Source organism: Diceros bicornis, chromosome 11 (assembly GCF_020826845.1).
Source record: "Diceros bicornis minor isolate mBicDic1 chromosome 11, mDicBic1.mat.cur, whole genome shotgun sequence".
NCBI lineage: Eukaryota > Metazoa > Chordata > Mammalia > Perissodactyla > Rhinocerotidae > Diceros > Diceros bicornis.
The window spans coordinates 35,831,715-35,853,939 of NC_080750.1; the positions used below are offsets into that span (position 1 = coordinate 35,831,715).

Sequence of the window (22,225 nt, forward strand, 5' to 3'; positions counted from 1 at the left end):
GAATACGGGTGCATTTTATCATGCTATAGGGTGGGGAATCTAAATGTGAGCAAGTGAAGGACATGCAAATATGTAATCTCATGGAAGCCCCACTCTGATCGCGTTTCCCAAACTCATCCTCACTCTCAGCCACTGAAGTGATACTGGCAACCACGGTGCCATGGTTCTAATCATAGGATTAGTGAGCACTCCAATATTTGTTGAATGAGGAATGGATAGATGAATCTATTGATGGATGAATGAATGAATAAATGAATAAAGGAAGGAAGCAATGAATAAATCCTCCAATAGAAATACATTTAGAGATTTTAAAAAATCACAAGGAGAGGGAAATCGGTAGTTGCTGTTTAATGGGTATTGAGTTTCAGTTTTGCAAGATGAAAAAGTTCTGGAGATTGGTTGCACAACAATATGAATATACTTACCATTACTGAACTGTACACTTAGAAATAGCTAAGATGGGGAGCCAGCCTGGTGGCATGGTGGTTAAGTTTGCGTGCTCTGCTTTGGCGGCCCGAGGTTTGGTTCAGATCCCGGGCGTGGACCTACGCACCACTTATCAAGCTATGCTGTAGCAGGCGTTCCACATATAAAGTAGAGGAAGATGGGCACAGATGTTAGCCCAAGGCCAATCTTCCTCAGCAAAAAGAGGAGGAAAGCAACAGATGTTAGCTCAGGGCTAATCTTTCTCACCAAAAAAAAAAAGAAGAAGAAATAGCTAAGATGGTAAATTTTATGTGTTTTTTTACCACAATAAAGTTTCTAAAAAAAATCAAATCAAATTTAAAAAATCAGAAATAAAATTCATAGAAAAATTCAGAATATACCTATGATAGCTATCTGAATCTCACTGGGGCCACTCTTAAATTTTCATCAATGTAGTCTTGACTTCTTCACTCCTTATTTTCATACATTATTTCTTATTTCTTTTTTGACTTCTTTTTTGGGGGTCCAGTAATTGACAGTTGCATTATTTGATTTGTCATTGTAATTGGACAATTTGATGACTCCAATTATAAACACAAAACAAAAAAAAATTTTATTCCTTTCAATTGAGGGAGGTTCACATAGTAAAGAACAAAAAAGTGCTAAATCATATTTTAGTACATAATTTTCAGGAATTTTCACAATTAGCACATCATGAAAGTAAAGCCAGTGGCTAGTGGCACAGGCTCTGAGGCCAACTGACTAGTTAATGCTGGCTCTACCACTAACCAGCTTAATCTCTTTGTGACATGGTTTCATCATCCTCAAAATGAAGTTAATAATTTTTAAAAGCTTTAAAAAGTATTTACCTCATCTCTGAAATGAGAATAGTAATTTTTAAAAGCTAAGTAAGAATTTTACCTTACTTAAGCAAGAATTTATCCCGTTTACAAATTGAAAAACAAAACTCTACTTTTAACAATAGGCTAAAAGCTTTAACAAATAGCTTCTCAAATTATAGTAAGAAATATCTCCTCAGTGCATAATTTTATAATCACCTATGATCCCCACATTCAAAAATAACCACTGTTAACGTGTTGGTGTATGGTACATACCGCATATAATTATATTCTACATTGTGTTTGGTATCTTATTTTTCTACTTAATGTATCATGAGCATTTTCTCAAATCAACATATATTTGGGGTTTCCTATACAATGTAGAATAAAATCCAAAGTCCTCACCTTGGCCTACAAGCCCCAGTGTGATCCCTAGTCTCCTGGTCTATACTTAGCTTCTCTCCTACTTCCGACATTACTCACTGAGCTCCAGACACATTAGCCTTCTTGCTGGTCCTTGTGCATGTTCAGCACACACTTGCCTCAGGGCCCTTGCACTTACTATGTCCTCTCTCTAGATCCTCTTCCTCCAGATTTCCACAAGGCTCACTCCTTCATTTCACTCATGTCTCACCTTTTAACAGGTGAACACCTCATGCAAAGCAGCAATCACTGTCTATTCCTTTGCCGTGTTTTATTTTTCATAGTAGCACTTACCACTATTTAATATATTATATAACTATTAGTAGGTAAGGCCTCTTTTTCCCAATAGGATGTAAGTGCCATAAGGGGAAGGATTTTGTCTGTCTTGTTCTCTGTTTTATCCCCTAACATTACGTTTTAAACAAATATTTGTTAAATGAATGAGTAAACTTTGCTCTAACTTGTAACTTCTTGATTGCACAGAACTGTGTTGCATGGATATTGCTTAATGTATTTAACGAATCTCCTGCTTTGAGATATTATAAATGGCACTGCAGGCCCCAGCCCCAAGCCAGGTGGTTAAAGTTTCATGCACTCTGCTTCAGTGGCCTGGGTTCGCAGCTTCGGATCCCAGGTGCAGGCCTACTCCACTCACCAGGAGTGCTGTGGCAGTGTCCCACATGCAAAAAAAAAAAAAAAATAGAGGAAGATTGGCACAGATATTAGCTCAGGGCTAATCTTCCTCAAGCAAAAAAAAAAAAAAAAAGACTAGGACTGGCCATGGATGTTACATTCTCTTGCTTTTGGATGGCTTTTGGATTGTTCCTTCAGGGCTATATTAGTGTAGTTGCTTCCTCATCATCCCCTCTTCCTCTTTTTCCTCCTCCTGCAGGGTGCATCGCAGCCAGACTTAGATTACATCACACTCCTTGCCTTACCCTGAATGCACAGAAGCTTAAGCCCAAACTCTTTTTTTTTTTTTTTGTGAGGAAGATCAGCCCTGAGCTAACAACCATGCTAATCCTCCTCCTTTTGCTGAGGAAGACTGGCTCTGAGCTAACATCTATTGCCAATCCTCCTCCTTTTTCTTTTTTTTCCCCCTAAAGCCCCAGTAGATAGTTGTATGTCATAGCTGCACATCCTTCTAGTTGCTGTATGTGGGACGCGGCCTCAGCATGGCCGGAGAAGCGGTGCGTTGGTGCACGCCGGGATCCGAACCCCGGCCACCAGTAGCAGAGCGCGCGCACTTAACCGCTAAGCCACGGAGTGGCCCAAGCCCAAACTCTGAGTGCCGGCATGTCCCCACTTTGCCTTTCCACTCAGTCCCCATCACTGCTCAGAAATACTTTCCACTTTAAACAGGTTCTCCTCCGATGAGTTCCTCTAATTATGCTTTAGTGTATGTAGTTTCCTCTTACAGAATATATTTCTGTTTCTTTACCTGCCTAAACTCCACCCATCTTCCACGTCCCCCAGCGGTCCCTACTGACTCCACCATGCCTTCTTTGAATCTAGTCTGTATGATCTCTCACTTTGAATTTTTCTGCTATTCCCCATATCTACCATTCAAGATGGTCCCTGATCATCTGTCACGTTCTAGCACCTACCATGCTGCAGATTATAATGTGCAATTTCCTGAAGCACAAAACTCTTTTTCCCCCTTTCTCAAAGTCCTATGCAGTCCTTGCCACAAAATAATAAGTATTTTCTAATTTAGCTGTTTTGTCAAAGTCAAAACTTTTGTGGAAAATGAGAGTTTTTTGAGGGAAGAAATAGGATTATCCGTGACAAAATATTTTCATCTTCCCATATATATTTTGCATATTACTTACCCACTATCCTTAAATATCCATAAATAATTTTAATTCTGAAGTTACTATTGCAATCCTTATTAAACTACTATACAAAACATGTTTCTGACGATTTTTTGTTGTTGTTTTAGACGCTGGCTTGTCTTAAATTAACATTATTAAGTATGAAGTTATTTTTAAAGGAACATTTCCTTCAGAAATTATTGTAAAATCACAATGGGGTGGTATCTGAGTTACATAGATATTTTTGGGGTTTTGTATACGGGACATGGCGTGCAAGGAAAATTACGAAGTGTGCCTTCCCTTTTTTCCTATTTTCATACATGACAAATCAAGTTAAAATGAACAAAGAGAGCTATAAGAAAGAGAAAAGAATTCAAAACGTGCAGCACGTGTGTGGATGAAGGATGTGTGCGGATGAAGGATGTGTGCGGATGAAGGATGTGTGTGGATGAAGGATGTGTGCGGATGAAGGACGTGTGTGGATGAAGGATGTGTGTGGATGGATGGGGAAGACACTTTCTCTTGGGCATGATGCTCCTGGCAACTCTAGGCTGACAGCTCACCCTCAGGTGGAGATATGACTGCAAACAACACTGAAGGTGAGTCCATCCCTTTGCCTTTTAATCTCAATAACTTGCATTCTTATACTAAAGCCTCAGGCCTTTTTCTCGACCCCCACGTGATTTCTGGTTACCTGGACTCTGGATCCTCCAAAGCACCCCGGGCAGCCTGGCAAATGGCCACTCACCTTCTTCCTCAAAGAGAAGTCCCATGTGCGCATGTGCCTCGGCTTCTTTCTTCCCACCGTCTGTTTTGATCAGCTGAGCAATCTCAAAACATCGTTCATAGAAGTGGTTCCTTACCCACTTGTCTTCCGAATTATTGAAGTAACAGGCCAGAGCATACAAGTTATTATAGACATCTTCAAAGTATTCTTCAAAGGGAGAAAAACATCATAAACTGCATTAGAAAAATGTCTCACAGCACATCCCTTCAAATAGCAAACCAATATAATGACATTTATTTTCTATTTTTCCTTCAAAGCACGATTAACTATTTTAAAAATCGAAATGCAAAAATTAAATTAATGTGTTTTAACTATTAAAATAGTTATATTAATTAAAGTATGTGCATATGAGAAAAGCAAACAAAAATCTTTCAGAAAACTTAGAACATGTTAGAAATTGACATACTCTTTGGTTGAAACACTAGATTTTATATAAAACAAAAGACAGGATAATATCTACTAGCAATGTGCTCAGTTCCTTTGGAAGAAATGAGTATGTGGTATCATCAAATATTTTTCCCACTGAAGATCTGAAAAGTATTTAGAGATTCCAGAGAAAGAAATGTTTCTTAACCATGGCAAAAAAATAATGTAAATGAAGAAAGCAGATAGGATATGAAAACAGCAAGGTACTTTCACTGAGAAGAGAAAAACAATCGTGAGGCTTATAGATATAAGAAATGATGCTCAGGATGACCCAATAAGCTCCCTACACTTTTCTAGCCATGTTTCCAGCAACACCAGTTACTAGCAATGTTAAGAGTGAATTTCTATGCTTCTGTTTTCTATGAGTATATTTTTCTACTGAAAATGCATTAATACTAGTCATCCTTCTCGCTTAGACAGTTATTAGTTTACTAGTTATTAACGTATTAAACGACCCTTTTTTTCCTAAAGTGGCATCTGACCTATATGTATACAAAAAAAAAGGTGTTAATAAATTGTGAAGCAGTCTTATACACCCCACTGCAATCAATTGTGAACTTGAATAAAAATGGTTGTGTGTTAACAAATTATGCCTCAGTCTGTAAACTCCACTCTATTGGTGAATGTGAACAAATTGATAATCTTTATGTCTTTTTGCGTTTGTGCTGAAAGCACAGTTATGTGGCAGCCTCTGGATTACCTTTCCAAGGATTTTTTATAACCATCGTTATCTATTAGAATTCACCGATTCTAATTGTTTACTACTACCAGAAGAGTCAACTTATATATTCCTGAAAGGATTACGATTATTAAAAGTATTTATCCATTGCCCACTAGTACTCCCCATAAGATTAAAATCAAAAGGCTCAGAAAAAAGTGAAATTAGGCCGATTACAGCAAAAGGTAACTTTCAAGAACTCCAATGTTTCAAAAGAAATTTCTAAAACCTACATCATTCCTTTACATATACTGTTTCATAATTCCATAGGAAATTAAGATTAATCTCAAGATAAAATTTATACTTAAAAATTAAGGTAAAAAAAAAAGGTCTTTCTCTCCTTATTTTTGAAGGAGCTGGGGATTCTGGGAGCCATTCTGCTTTTTAAGGCTATTCATAATAGGCAACAGCTTAGGTGAAAAGCTGAGAGTAACCTGAGTTATTCATTTAAAACAAATATTCTCATCTCAGAACTGACTTTTATACTTTATCTTCCCATTCTGAACCTTCTACCTAATGTGAATAGAGCACTAAAGTCTATTTCATAATATTTTATATTTTTTGTCATATTTAGTGATTAGAGAGTTATTATTTTTTAAAGCCTCTAAGTAAAACATTTCATATCTTTCATTTTAAAAAGGTTATCTTAAAGAGCGTTTTTAAAAACAGAATGTAATCCTGAAATAATTTTTCTGTTTTTCAGTAATTTAACCTCAATAGAAAAATATTTCCAATATTTCATAAACAAAGTTTTATTTTTATTTTTTTTAGAATGAGTTATATAAGTTATTGAGATTCCATATTTAAAGACTATTTGTCGGGCCGGCCTGTGGCTTAGCGGTTAAGTGTGCGCGCTCTGCTACTGGCGGCCCGGGTTCGGATCCCGGGCGCGCACTGATGCACCGCTTCTCTGGCCATGCTGAGGCCACGTGCACATACAGCAACTAGAAGGATGTGCAACTATGACATACAGCTATCTACTGGGGCTTTGGGGAAAAAAAAAGGAGGAGCATTGGCAACAGATGTTAGCTCAGGGCCAGTCTTCCTCAGCAAAAAGAGGAGGATTAGCATGGATGTTAGCTCAGGGCTGACCTTCCTCACAAAAAAAAAAAAAAAAAAAAACACGACTATTTGTCAGCAAAGCTATTTTTCTTTAGAAAAATGGAGCGTTTTTCAGAGTGTTAAGTGTAAAGGAATATATTCAAGTTTTGAATCTTTGCACAAACCAAATATATGGCCTATGCCCTTTACACTCTAAGCTGCCTTTTCTCCTTGCTTATAGACCACTTCCTTGAATTGTCAGTGGGTATATACCTATAAGATGAAAATCACTTTTATTGTTGGTTTATTATTTATACCTGTATTCATTATGCTACCTAAAAAAGAGATTCTATGATGAAATAAATTTGGGAACTGCTCTTGTTAATTTCCCTCTTTCAGTGAACCACACAATATACATCAGCATATTAAAGGCTCTGATAAGCCTTGCAATAAACCGACTTGCTTAACATCAATGTGAATTCACCTGATGTTTCTCAAACTTATTTCACCAGACAATTACTTTTGCTTTGCTTTACATAAAACCTATAAACATCCTTTGGAACTCTACTTGAGTAGAACATACTTTGGGTATCTTAAATAAATGTTATTAGAAAAAAAATCGCTGCTTAACCCTTGACAATAATTTAAAGTCAAGTGTAAATAATGTTTGAATTATCTATTGATTCGGTTACCCATAATCATTATTGCCATCTCTTGCCTGGCCCCATGGGGCACAAGGCCCTAATCATAATGTTACAGACGGTACAGAGATGATTCACAATGAGTAATATAAGAAACATTATCAGGGACAAAGAAACCCTGTAACAAATGGAAAATAATCCAAAAAGAAATGACTGGCTTACTTTCAACACTTCTTTGCTATGAAACAGAAAGTGATGTTTTGTAAAGTAATTTAAATAACTCTAGGTTTCTGCTCTATAAGTCTCAAGAGGCAGAACTGACCCGAGATGACTATTGTTAGTGCCATAGCTTTGATTAAATGAACTTCATTGTGACCCTAGAGTGACGGTCTTTCCAATGAGAAGCAATGAGAACGCTCAGAGATACGCCACCTCAGGATAATTGTCTCAGATCTCACGACCATATGGGATGGAATCTTGAGACGTTATTAACAGATTTATATATTCTAGATTAAGAGTGTGTGTGTGTGTCTGTGTGTTTATATGGGTTTTAAGATTTAGGATTAATTCAAGTTAATAAGAGTGAATGTGCATATCCCCTATATCATTTTCTGGAACATTCTTAATTCAAATCATGATTTTCCCCCAATAAAGTTCATGTGTTAAATATGAAAAAAATTATGCAAATTTTTAAAAAGAGCATACAAATGTTTATATGCCCTTTAAATGAAGTATTTCCCACAATACTTTTTGCAATAATTTTAATTTTCTGTATTTCAACCAGGGAGAAGCCACTGCATTTGGAAGATAACCCTACAAAAGAGCTATTCCGAGCAAGAGGTAACTTTGTTCCATTTAACAAATGCAACCTTAGTTACCATGAATATATGATAAACCACTCAGTAAAGGAAATATTTCCTTTCATTACTTATATTACATGTCTAAGACATTGGCTATTATAAAGTCTGAACTTTGTTAATTTTGGGAATTGGAGAAACATTTTTATTTATATGTATAGTTACTTTTCTTTAATAAAAGACTATAAATTAAAATGTTTTCTACCCTAAAATAGACTATCTAGCATTTTAGTTTCTTTATAATTATAAAATGCTTTATGATAAGTTTCTCATATTTATGACACTTTATGACAAATGATATACTTGGCTTATATTTATGCTACTCAAACAAAAGCCTCTATTTAAAAAACTTAGTGAATATAATGAATTCAACTTGAAAAAATGACTAATGGGCAAATTTTACCTTGATCAATTCTATTTTCAGTGTAAACATCGCTTCAGAATTTGAGGCTGATACTACAATATAGGTTTTTTACAATAGCATTTCTTATTTATAACAGTTAATTTCTTGAGAAATTATATGTAAATCACATTTTAAAATTCACCACAGAACTCTATTTTGTTTTTTAAGGAAGATTGGCCCTGAGCTAATATCTGTTGCCAATCTTCCTCCTTTTTTCTTTTTTTCTCCCCAAAGCCTCAGTAGATGTATGTCATAGTTGTACATCTTTCTAGTTGCTCCAAAGAACTCTATTTTTAAAGTCAATCCTGCCACTAAATACTTTTCATAATACAAATAATCACCTCCTATATCCACACACACACACACACCCTAGGTCACTTGCGTTGTTGTTTGGATTTTTGTATGTCTCATATTTGTAAGTCAGGTTACAACACAACGGGAAATATGTATTAACTTCACTATAGAGGTTGAAAGACTTCTGCTACCCCTCTGAGGCTGTTTCCATGTCCCCATCAATTTTCCCCATTGTAGTGCTGGGTAACAAAAAGTTGTCTTATACTCTATTTCCCCATAGAAAGGTCTGAAATGAAATATAGACATTGTCATGTTGGGGCCTGAACTTCTCTTTTTGAGTTATGGTATTTTCACACAAAAAGTTGAAGAAAATAATAACGCAAAACAGCAAACTTACATGCCAAATTCTAGGATTTCCTTTCTTTCTTTGATTATGTGAAATGAACAATTCCTAATACGTAACTAAGAAATATTTATGACAACAATATCAGTATAATTATAGTAGAAATTAAAATATTTTCTTCAATAGTTGAAACATATTGACTTTCTGGAAAAGTTTAGGATACAAAAAAAGGAATTTATTAGAAATGATGTGATGGAAAATATAAAATGAACAATTCATTCATAATTGTGAATTGTAGGCTTTTCATGTCTTCTCACTGTTCACTAATAAAAATTCTCTCATTGAAATCTGTAGGACTTACTGATAAAACCTTCAAATTCCATTATATAAATACTAAAAAACCAGTATAATTTTCAAGGTATAACACTCTTTGAAAATATCTCTTCAGTGAAAGTCAGTAATCAGATTATATATAAAGAGAACTATGGAAATATTTATAATTAATGATACAAAAGATTTTAATACATTGGAAAGTTCTGGAGATGCTATTGGGTGCTACTCCTTGTCTTCCCTGGCTTGAATGACACCACCAGGATGTCCCTGGGGATCCTGTCTGGGCAGCCTTGTGATTCAGTGTTCCCTATCATTTATTCCATCAAGATGCTTAGGTGACTAGGTTGAACTGTGCTAAGTTGTCTTTATGTTTCAAATGCATACATGAAACAATTTGGAATCTTCCCTCAGGTGCTCGCCATTCTGGCTTCTGCAGCGCTGCTGCCTGCAATCCCTCCACTTACTTTTCCTTTCAGCCGCCTCCGCCCTGGTCAGGTAGTGGTAGAAGTGATCCAGCTTGTCAGGCTGCTCCTCCAGGGGTCTCTGCAACCACAAGAGGGACCTAACTCTCGCAGCCTCCCTCAGGGCATCCCACTTCTCCATCAGAGAGAAGAGCTCAGTAAAGGACTTATGATAACCATCTCGCAGCATGTCCACACAGATGCTCTTCTTGTACGAGTTCCGGTAACTGGGAATAAGAAGCAGAACACTCATAGCGTTATTTCAATCCTTTAAATCTGTGCGGTGTTTTCATCCTATAATAATTAAAGGTTGAATTATGCTGCCTATTTTTCCTCAGTGAAGGCACCGAAAACTATCTTTGCCTCAAACATTTATAATTTAACAAACTTCAGTTTAATGAAAGAAGCCGGGAGCTATCTAAATACAGTAATTTTAATGAAATTACATTATAAATACTATATTGGTTCTGGAGCTGAGCTCCCTTTGATAAGGACAAATAAACTAGTTGACTGATGTCTTAGTCCATTCAGGCTGCTATAACAAAATATTACTGAGTAGCTTATAAATAACAGAAACTTGTTGTTCACAATTCTAGAGGCTGAAGTCCACGGTCAAATCTCCAGGAAGGTCGCCTTCTGGTGAGGGACCTCTTCCTGGTTCATAGGCGGCGCCTTCTAGCTGTGTCCTCACATAGTGGAAGGGGCTAGGGATCTCTCTGGTGCCTCTTTTATATGGTACTAATCCCATTCATGAGGGCTCCCCACCTCACGACCCAAGCACCTCCCAAAGGTCCCATTTACTAATACCTTTGGGGATTAGGATTTCAACATATGAATTTTGGGGGACACAAACATTCAGACCATAGCAACTGACAATATCCAAAAATACTTGATAGACCAGCTTCCACCAAAATAAAACAAAACAAAAAACCAAGAGGCGAAGCAAAAATTAAACATGTCTTTTAATATCAAAACAATGCACTCTAATATTAAGTGGTTTCACTGTATGTTATGGTGGTTCGTTCATTCCTTCATTCATATATGCAGAAAATGTTCATTGAAATCTACTACTAAATATATTTTAAAAATTGTTTTCAGTTAGGATTAAGTTAATGATTTGTTAGATTAATATTTCATTTCTAAGTTAATGATAAATCATATACAAGAAGATAAAGTGACAAATGAATATTCCATTTATTTATTTATTCAACAAATAGCTATTGAGTTTCCTACTAAGTGCCAGGCACTGTTCTAGACCAAACAGGTTCAATGCCCTTGTGAAGTTTGTATTCTAGTGGAAGAACACAACCAACAAATAAGTAAACAAATAATAAATAATTTCAGATGATGGAAACTGCTATACAGGAAATAAACAGGGTTACGGGAATAACAGCTATGTAGCGGCTATTCCACTAAATGAGCTATCGGGCCAAGTGATATACCTTTATACTAATTATTTTACGTTCTTTTTTTAAGGAAAAAATAGGAGACAGTTAAATATTTAGAACAACTGACATGATATGATAATACTAGCAATAAAAATTTCAGTGTGGAGTGGAAACAGCCTAGAATTATCAGAACACCTGAGATTGATCCCAGTTCTACCTAACCTCCCTTAATCTCATTTCTTCTCATCTGTAAAATGCGGATATTTATATATGCCTTACCTATATCACAGGATTCCCCTAAGACAAAATAAAATTATGTATATGAAAATGCTCTGGGAAATGTGAAATCCTGAACTACTGGTTCCCAACTTCTGGCTAGGCAATAGATTGATCTATAGAGTTTAAAAAACAAGCAAACAAAATAAAAATGCTCAGGCTTCCTCCGCCAAGAATTTCTTATTCAGTGGATCAGCTTAGATATAGGACAAAATATATAAAGAGTGGTGAGGAGTGGAGTGGTAAGAGAGAAGTTAAAAAAAAAGGCAGGACTCAGATCAGTAAGACCTCAAAGCCATGGTAAGAACTTTGGATTCCAAGCCAGGAGTGAAGTAGAGCCATCGAAGGGTTTGAGTCAGGGAAATGACTCGAGGGGATTGTATTTTAGAAAAATCATCTGGAATGAGTATCCCAGCTGAACTGCAACCTCCCCCACTGGCAGCCGATGCAGGGCACCTGTTATAGGACTAGTCTATACAGAGAATAAGGAAAGGACATTCCTCGGGCCGGCTGCTGACGCAGCAGTTAAGTGCGCGTGCTCCGCTTCTGCAGCCTGGGGTTCATGGGTTCAGATCCCGGGCGCGCACTGACACACCGCTTGTCAAGCCATGCTGTGGCAGTGTCCCATATAAAGTAGAGGAAGATGGGCACAGATGTTAGCCCAGGGCAAATCTTCCTCAGCAAATAGAGGAGGGTTGGCATCGGATGTTAGCTCAGGGCTGATCTTCCTCACAAAAAAAAAAAGAAATCACATTCCTAGGCCAAAAGATCAAAAGCCACCATCTTGTATGAGACCAAAAATATTTGAAATAGGGAAGAGAGAAGAAATAACAGATTTTTGTTTGTTTCTGCCCTCTAGTCCAGATAGAGGAGGAAAGGACGGAGAAGGAAGCAGTGAGATGCTGCGAAGGGTCATGTCCTCTGTCTCCTCCCCCTCCCACCCACTCCCACACAAGGGCATGGAAAGGCAACAAAAGTCACTGTATAGGGTTTCTCAGCAGAAGAGGACCAGCCCAGCCCCTATACTTTCCCATAGCCCCTGAATGGTGTGGGCGGAATGCCATAATAGTCTAGTGGGCTCCATGTGTGACACAAAAGTTAAGGGAAAGAGAGGGCTGGTACGCCTGCCACAATGTCACTGGCCACAGCAAGGGGATGTGTGCCAAAATGATGTCGTGTGGGCTACCCACTGGGGTCTGAAGAAGGACACAGCTATAACTCTGGAATAAGAAGCCCTGGGGAGCTACTGAAAGAGTCAGGTCAGCATATTTCCAGAGCTGACAGAAAAGAATGGATTGAGTGCATCAGAGATGGTCACCTGTATAGAGCACCAGAGGTTAGGAATGCATTCAACTACAAGTAAGAGAAAACTTGCCCTGCAATGCCTTCCAGACTAGAGGTTTCTATTTCTCACAGCACAAGATGCCTAAAGGTAGGCAGCTGCTGGCCTTGGTTCAGTGGCTCCAAGTTCAAGGCCCATGCCTCTGGGACTGTCTTAACCTTTCCCTCATGCTTGTTCCCCGCTGGTCACGAGGGGACTGCTCCAGCTCCAGACATCATGTCCACCTTCAAGGCAAGAAAAAATGGGAGAGTGAGGTGGCACCAGCTGTGTCTTCCTCTATTATTGGGGAAAACAAAAGCATTCTTGCAATTGCTAGTGGATTTCCACTTCGGTCCCATTGGCCAGAATTGTGTCACGTGGCCACCTCTTGCTGCAAGCCAACTGGAAAAACAAATATCCTGCCTGTTCTTGGGCGCATTGCTGCCCCAAACAAAACTAGAGTTATGTTAGCAAACAAGAAGGGAGAAATGGATACTAGATAGGCAAATTCAGTGTCTATTTCAAGGTCCTAGGTCAAGATCTGAAAGTAAATGCTGTAAACCCCCACTCCTGGAGGTTGCCAGATGAAACTGGGCAAGATGCCCAGTGAAATTTGAATATCAGATAAACAACGAATGATTTTTTTAGTATTAGTATGCCCCAAATATTGCATGGGACACGCTTATACCACAAAAAGTTTATTGTTTTTTTTTTTAAAGATTTTATTTATTTTATTTTTTCCCCCCAAAGCCCCAGTAGATAGTTGTATGTCATAGCTGCACATCCTTCCAGTTGCTGCATGTGGGACTCAGCCTCAGGATGGACAGAGAAGTGGTGCCTCGATGCGCACCCGGGATCCGAACCCGGGCCACCAGCATCGCAGTGCACGCACTTAACCACCAAGCCACAGGGCTGGCCCAGTTTATTGTTTTTTGAAACTCAAGTTGAAGTGTGTCCTGTATTTTTATTTGCTAAATCTAGCAACTCTACTCCCCTCTACCCTGCACCAGTGCTGTGTTGTTTCTATATAGGAAAATAGAGTGAGGGGAAGGGATGTTAGAATCCTGAAAAACCTGAGAAATCACTGAATTGGATTGACTTTACTTGAAAGGGACACGATTGGATTTTTACACAAGGGAGGATCAGGGCTCAGGGCCAGGAATTAAAATTAAGTTATAAAAAAATAAAGACTTTCAATTTAGCATCCTTGGCCTTGTGACTCTGAAATTCACACCTGATCCAAGAAAATGGCTGGCAGGAGGGTAGACCCAGGAGCAGGGAGAAGAGAAGGGAGACTCTGGTGGTCCTGGAGAGGAGAGGCCATGGAGGCTGAACTCAAGGCAAGGCAGGATATAAATAGAAGTAGGTGGATTCAGTACATATCTAGGAGATAAAAATATCGATTACTTGGTGACTGAGTGGATGTTGTGGTGATGGAAAGGGAGGAGACAGGATGATAACCAGATTTTTGGAGTGGGTAATTGGAATTTCTAAAGAGAGGAACACAAAAGGATGAACAGGTTTGGGGAAATAGGAGTTTGGGTTCAGATAACTTGAGTTTGAAGAGACTGAAAGAGATATCCAAGTGGTACCCCAAAAGGCAGTTTAGGGGGTGGTATAGGAGGTCTGAGAGGATAAGAGCTGGAAATCCAACTGTGCTTCAAACAAGCACTGCCACCTTTGTATGTCTATGTCCTGGCTGCCAGCATGTTTCCCTGTGAGTGAAGAAAGCGTTCTGGGGCAAAAATAAAGAAAATCACAAAGAAATAAAACTGAGAACATTGACTTAAAAATAAACACACATCAGGAAGCTGTCTCAGTTCTAATCCCAACCAGGACAGAAATGCAGAAAATCACTCTCTGAGCTTTATTTCCCTCACCTGGAACATGAGTGCTTTAGCTGTATTTGGTCCACCCAGCATCTAGTTCCACTTCCACAGATGGCAGCACTTCCAAAGCACTACTTTTGGAAATGGCGGGTCCCATATTGTCTGCCATCCTGGTGGGACTTGATTTCAAAGACTCACTAGCCAAAGGGGGGTCAGTGACCGAAGTTAAGCCAACTGGCCTTTCTCCCGGGATTTTGAATCTTGAGGCAAGGAACACAAAGGTGTAGGAGGTTGTTGGAGCTCAATCAACCTGGCAGCCACATCCTGACAAGAGTCTCAAGTGGTTCTTCTTGCCTAGATCCACTCAAAGGTCCCATGTCTTTTCCTTTTCCTCTGAGCCGGGCTCTCCGTTAAATTCATGGAGTTACCTAACATCCTTCTAATAAAATTGTTTCCATTTTATTTCATCAGAATCAGTTTCTGTGTTGCCCGTGACCAAAGAACATGAACTGATTCAGAAGGGATTGGACTAAAATTGTTTCCAAGACATTTTTCAGCCTCAAAACATCCAAGATATATAACTAATATCAATTTTTAAAATTTCTAGTACATTTTTTAAAACGACCATGCTTTGTAAAAGAGGTTTCAAATAGAAATGTACTTAAAAATGCATGTGTAACTATGCTATCATCTCTATTCTATATATACGTTTGTGCGCACACATACACATACATGTATGTCATTGTTTAAGCTTCATTACTGATACTTGAGAGACAGAAAGAACAATTAGTGATTAACTAAATAGGTTCCTATTTAAACTTTCACAGTTAGTGCAACTTATTTCTTTTAACCAGAATAATTTTCATTTATTAAAATCAACTGTCATCTGAAAATAAAAATGGATGTCGATTTCCACCATAATATGTGTATTTCTCAGGTTTTATATTTCATAACAGAGAATCATAGCCAAAGTTCACTTGCTTTATGGAAAGGAATTGTTTAAAAACACAAATAGAAATATAAACAATTCAAATTCATTCTTTTATTTCTTATTTCATTTGGACATAAAATTATTCATCTTTGGTTTCATTTACATATCAAAACAAATATTAGTCTATATTAAAATATGTTCTTTTTAAGTATCAGAAGAAGAAAAATATCTTTGACCTGAAGTCACTATCCTAGGTGGAAACTGAGAATTCTGGTAAAATTTCTGGAGATGTTCGATATTATGGAATTTGAGGAGAGTTCTCCTGACAGAAAACATGCCACTCATAGAAGCGGAAGTTGTGACATTCACAGATATGCTAGACATCTATGAATCTATACCCTAAGGAAGACCTTTCCCACTGCAGACACCTGAGGCTGCACTGGGCTAAGGGGTGCAGGTGGAGAAGAATGGACTTAAGAATCGAATCCAATGGTCATGCATTTCATATGGATTTTATTACTATTTAAAGGCATTATCCAACAGAGATTCTGTGTATTTTGAATTTACATCAAAATTTCCCTAAAAAATTCTAAGATTAACAAAAAATATTTTTACTTACAGAAAGTAAAACTGAACAATCTGACATAACTCCACAGCAGTAGCATGTGTTGAGATGCTGGGATTTGGGGAACTTTCTGTTAAACAGGCGCAGAGATATTATATCATTTTAAAGTTCTGCCTTAAACCATTCTGAATAGCTCCTATTTATAGAGCACCTACAATGTGTCAGACACTGTGCAGACATCATTCCTAACTCACACCATAACTCTACAAAGTACCACTTCCATTTTTACAGATAAAGAAACTGTCTTCAGTGAGCTGTGACTTGCCCAGAGCCATACAAGCTATTAAGGGGCAGAGCTGGAATTCGCACCCAGGTTTCTCTGACTGCAAATTCTGAATCAAATATTGTTGATTTTTTTCTCCTTCTCCTCCCCACAGTTATCTGTTTATTTGCATTTATTGTTTAGGAATTTGACATAATTGGACAATTACAATATAACTCTCTAATTTGAAAGCCGCTTTCTCTATGCTGATCCGTGTTTATGCTGGATTGGGAAAAGAGATCGGTGTCATTCTGTGATTCTCCCAGAGAATCTCCTTCCTTAAAATGAAGGAGCAGACGACCAGTAGCATCTGTGCAAAGCAAATTAGATGGACGTAACTCCCACTCAGGGGTGTAAAGTCTAATGGGAAAAACACTGAGAGAGACAAACATAGACAAGGATAAAAAGCACACACTTGTACAAATATGAAAAACATGAATAAATGGAATGAACAGCTATGACAACTTATTTTATTCTCTCTGCACTTACAGGTATTTATACTAGTTATTAGATGGACTTTCAAAATCAAAATGCATTATCAACTATTCTAATATGTGATTAATATATTTAACATAATTTTTCAAAGGATGAACCGAAATACTGTAGCAAGGTAAAACTTCACATTCAGTAAAATATTTCAAAAGCAGCTTAATAAAAAACCATACTTTAAAACAAGATCATGAAATTTTTATTTAATCTGACAAAGATAAACTCAAAAGATATGTAATATCTAATCGAAAGTCAGGATAATACTTTTATTCCATTAAGCTAATATTTATAAGTCACTCATGTGTTATCTATGTGTCAGTTATCGTAGTCTTACATTCATATTGTAGGGATAAATGTTATTGGAATCACCTACGGGATAATTACATTGACTCTTAAATTAATACTTAAATAGCTCCAGTTAATAAAATTTCCATAGAATAAAGTGAGTCACGATTCTTACCCATACTTTTCAGTGTAGGTAGATATTACATCTAATTAGAGTGGGGAAAAAATCCATTTCTTGACAAACACCCTCACTGATAAAAATCATATAAGTTATTTGGGTACATATCATAGCTTTTTGGTGAAAAGGATAATTTTTTTCCAAAAAGGTAAAACGAAGATATAGCATTTCCCTAGCCATATAAATATATAAAAAGAGAGAAGTTAGAAAGAAAGCAATTAACTATGTTTGAAATGACTTCACTTTAAAAGCATATAGAATGCTTTTACAATGAAAATTGAAAGCATTTTTCTTAATTTTACACATTTAGGTTTCTACCAATTATTAGTCATCGTGTTGATTAATACAGATTAAGAATACACTACTACCATAACTCATACATATTTTTGTGTTATAACCATTGGAGAGTTGAGATTTTTAGGACTTTTAATTTGTTTTCCATGTACTTCAAAATATAGCAAGGAAAAAAAGTTTCAACATAAAAAGGGCTCTATTTAAATTTAGAAGATTTCCAATGAGTTGACTGGTCTCTGGGGGCATCTACTGGAAATTTAGCAAACTGCAGTCACATCATGTAAATTTGATAACTTTCATTATCCATCTTAATACAGATATTATTTTAATTGATATGCAAATAAGGTGACACTCAAAGAAGATAAATGTAAAGTTATGCATGGGATTCTATCTCATCCATCTGGTAACAGCAAAACATGTAGCTGTCTACGAGATCAGTGAACAAATACTCAACTGTTAAAAATGTGAATAGGGTAGGTGGCATATCACAGAGTAACAATTTTCAAACCAATCGATTCTCATGTTTGGAAAAGTTGGAAATATATTTTAGAGATAAACATATATACATTTACTGAGGCATTTTTATTAATCCAAATTAAATGCATTAAAAAGTACTTTTAAAATTATGATCGTTCCCTAAAACAAATTCATTTTGCATCTCAGTGTATTCACCAATCATAAATAACCTGATAATTACTGCTTAATTTTTATATGACCTAATTTAACTATTTACATGTTGATATCTCAAAAAGTAGAATTTGTTATACTTGGAACAAAAGAATTTATCCTTTATTATAGTCATTACAATTAGAATTAGTCATTAAGATGAACATTGTCATTAATGTCTCCTAAACATTTTAGGAGAACTTCATTAAAGAAAAATGAAAATATTACAATCATTGTAGCTTATTATAGTTTTAACATATATTTCAATAAACAAAATAACTGTCATAAATATATTACTACAGTTATGGCTAATCATGTAATAGGAATTTTAATATCACAGCCATTATAACAATTTTGATTTTCTTTGTGAAATATATTGGTCATATTTGCTTTAAGAGAAAATAAAAAAATAATTTTGAAGGTATATTAATTGTGCTATACTTATACTGTACCATAATATACTTTATATATTGCTATAATGTTATATAAAACCCTCCTAATAAAGATTGAAATATATAACATTTTAGCTTCATTCCAAAGAAACACCACTAATGCATGCATTAGTGTATACTGTTTCTGGAAATTTCATTAGAATTACTATCCAAATAAATGTGATCTCACCTTTAATTGTATAAATGGAAAAAGCTAATCAACATAAAAACGTTGGCAACAATTCAGAACTTAAGTGTTAACATAGCAGGATTTTTATTCCAGTTTAGATTTAGATTCATTTTAGATAGCTGGACTTATTTGATAATTTAAAAATAAATAAATAAAATCCACCCTCAAGAGGTTATGAAATAGAATTTTTCGTGATTTTCTAAACAATTAGAAGTTTACTAATTTGAATCTTTAGAGGAAACTGTTACATATACAAGTTTTGCTTTATATTTTTGGAAAATACAAATTTTTATCTATTAATAATCAAAGTTAGAAAGCATAGTCAGACTTTCAACACTTTAAAAGTATATGTACAAATTAAAAAATGCCACTTGGAAAAAACTATTTAACCCAAGTTCAACCTTTAATTCTTCTTTTTACAAATATAATAATAATAACTAAGAAATAAAATTTACCTCATAGTATTTTGTAAATGGGACTATTACTAATATAATTCTTTCAACAAAAAATAAAATACTAAAAATTTGATCAGCCAAGAATTCTCCCAATAGCAAAATAAGAATTCACTTCAACAGGAGTGATTTTTATATTAAGACATATGGAATATTCGTGTAGAATGGAACAAAGATTATTTCTCAGATTCAATTATGTTAGAACTGATAATTAGCATAAAAGGCAGTAACTTTTCGTGAGAACAATAAACGTTAATCAGTCAAATAGTATTTTTGTTGGTGATTGTTACCCAATATCAGAGGAAAGCCGTGACTATTTAGCAGACAGTACAGACTGCGATCCCTACAATATCTTTAAATAATTCCCTTAATAATATAAAGACATTTTTTATGTGCATACTCTGTTAAAAATGATTTACTCAAGTGATTCCCATTCAATCAAGTATTTGAATTGTCCTCAATCAAGAATGAATAAACTATTCATCAGTCAATACAAAGTATTACCAAAATATTTACCCATATGGCTGTCACACACATTTTTGTTATTGAAAGATTTTCTTTACTGAAAAATCTCAAACTTAACCATATTTTTAAAAGTTTTTCTTTAGACGTTTAGTGAAAAAGCACTGGAAGAAACTCCTTATATGAAGCTAATTACACACATAATCTTTATAAACGTTCTTACTACTTGCAAACTCCCTCGAGAAATTCAAACTTTTTTACAAAAGAATGTTTTAAGCCAAAGATTAGACAAGGAAAGGTATGAAAGAGTGTCACTGTTTAAGAAGAATTTTCAGTTAAAGTATTTTTCGAGCCAGAAGTACCGCATTTGAGTCCAAACACCTTTGGCTAAGTGAGGCAATCATATGCATTCTTGCTCTTTTCTTTCAATCCACACTATAACTTTCCACTATAGGAAAACATAATTGTAAACCAATTCATATCGGTTATATTGTTACTTAACCCATTAAATATGAGCTAAAAAACACCCTCAAAATAATCTTAGTTTTTAGATTGAGTTATAATGCTAAAAAAAGAAATCTGAATAAGTAATATAATTCTGTTATATTCTGCATCCTAATATAACAACAATAAACATAAGAAAAAGAGAAGAAAAATAAAACAAGTTTCATGCTACATGACTATAAACAATGGGCTATAAACGTGTAAACACATTCATGCTAGCTCATCAACTCCATAATTTTGTCTAAATTAGTCTTTACAATTTTTTATTAATATAAAACTCCATTAAATATAACAGTCATTCTGTTTTCTGAAACATAATTTTGTGATTGCTCTCTAAATTTTTTGAAATTCTATTATTTAGGAACTTTTGTCTCAAATATCATTTACATTTTTTCTTTCAGTTCATCTATACATCTTTATAAATAAAAGAACTATCAATTTTCCATATAAATTGAGTAAAATAGCAAACTTTTAATAAAAATGTAAACCTGGAGAATATAAAGACAAAACTTAGTAAAAACAACAAGTTGCATTAGAAAGAAAACTTCAGCTCACTGTATTCTCTTTTTACTGAAGTATGTCATACATTTTATCTTTGCAAGAGTTTGACGAGTTTTGCAAGTAAAATTCTGTTTCCTCTACACTTGCTAATAGTCATGAGAATCTGTAGTTTGCACCTTCCCATTAAAAATGTATTGTATTTTTTTGAAATTATTCACCCCGCCTTTTATCCACATCATGTCTTTGAAAGGAGGAAGTAGATAATAAATGGAATAATTCATGATTTCCCATTAAATATGAAACTTTCTTTTGCAGAGTTTAGAAAATGAAGTTCTACATAATGTACAAAAGTTGATTAGAACTTTTTTTTAACCTTTTCAAGAAAAAAACCTTTCACATTAAACAACTGCATGAGGAGGTTTCTTTGGGAAAAGTAAACTAATCAATTCTTTACACCTATAGCTTTATCATATATATTCTAACGTTGCCCCTTCCAAACATATATTCCTGAATAATACCTAAGTAGTTATTAAAATGATGGCTAGAAAAATAGTATATATTGGGCTATAAACATGACAAGGATCTAAGAAAAATATAACTGATATTTAAATTACAAAGGGAAAAAGCACGTAAATTAAAAATGAAAACAAAACATTATTCATGCTCTTTTCAGCAATGTAACCGAAGACAGTGTAAGGATAAATAAAAAAACTTGCATTTAGATTTCTCTTATCATGACATTTCTTCTAGTGTGGTAATATTTTGTAATGAGAAAAATATATATATACCTTTTTAAAATTTCTCTTTACAAACTATCCATTGGTACTCCGTTAACTACACTCTTTTGCCTTTTTTTTTGGGGGGGGGATAAAATAAAAAAAAATTAAACCAAATGATTTTTAGGGTCATTCCAGCTCTATCATTCTATATTTCTTTGATAAGACATGTTTAGCAGATTTCACTTAAGAGAAATGTCAAATTCTAACTATTTTAGGGCATTAGGGGACCTCATTTCTTTGGGTTTTTAAGTTCCCATTGTGGAATAGTAGCTCTTTTCACTAAATATATTTTAATTTTCCCCATATCAAAAAATTAAGAATATATTTTCCGCTTTCAAACTTACATGCTTAAAAGATAACTACCATATTGTAAGCCACATGAAGAAACCTTTCATATCGTATGCTCTTTAATTACCTTTACAAAGGAGGTGTATATTGCACATTTGAACAGTGAAGCCAGGATTTCCCACAGGCTATATGTACACAGTGATCAGACTTCCAGAACATACATTTAGTCTTATATGTAGTAAAAACTAAATTAATAAAAACAAATAAT

The 22,225-nt window shown here is 35.4% G+C and overlaps 1 protein-coding gene across 2 annotated transcripts in view; it reads right to left on the reverse strand.

The window, feature by feature from the left end:
• Positions 1 to 22,225, reverse strand: part of TTC29 (tetratricopeptide repeat domain 29) — a 216,446-nt gene that overhangs the window by 162,125 nt on the left and 32,096 nt on the right. For both annotated transcript variants that reach the window (XM_058550163.1, XM_058550162.1), the window contains 2 exons: positions 9,810 to 10,033; positions 4,251 to 4,436 (listed from right to left, as the gene is read on the reverse strand). In XM_058550163.1, coding sequence (XP_058406146.1) covers positions 4,251 to 4,436; positions 9,810 to 10,033 — 410 coding nt within the window. The remainder of the gene's footprint in view (positions 1 to 4,250; positions 4,437 to 9,809; positions 10,034 to 22,225) is intronic.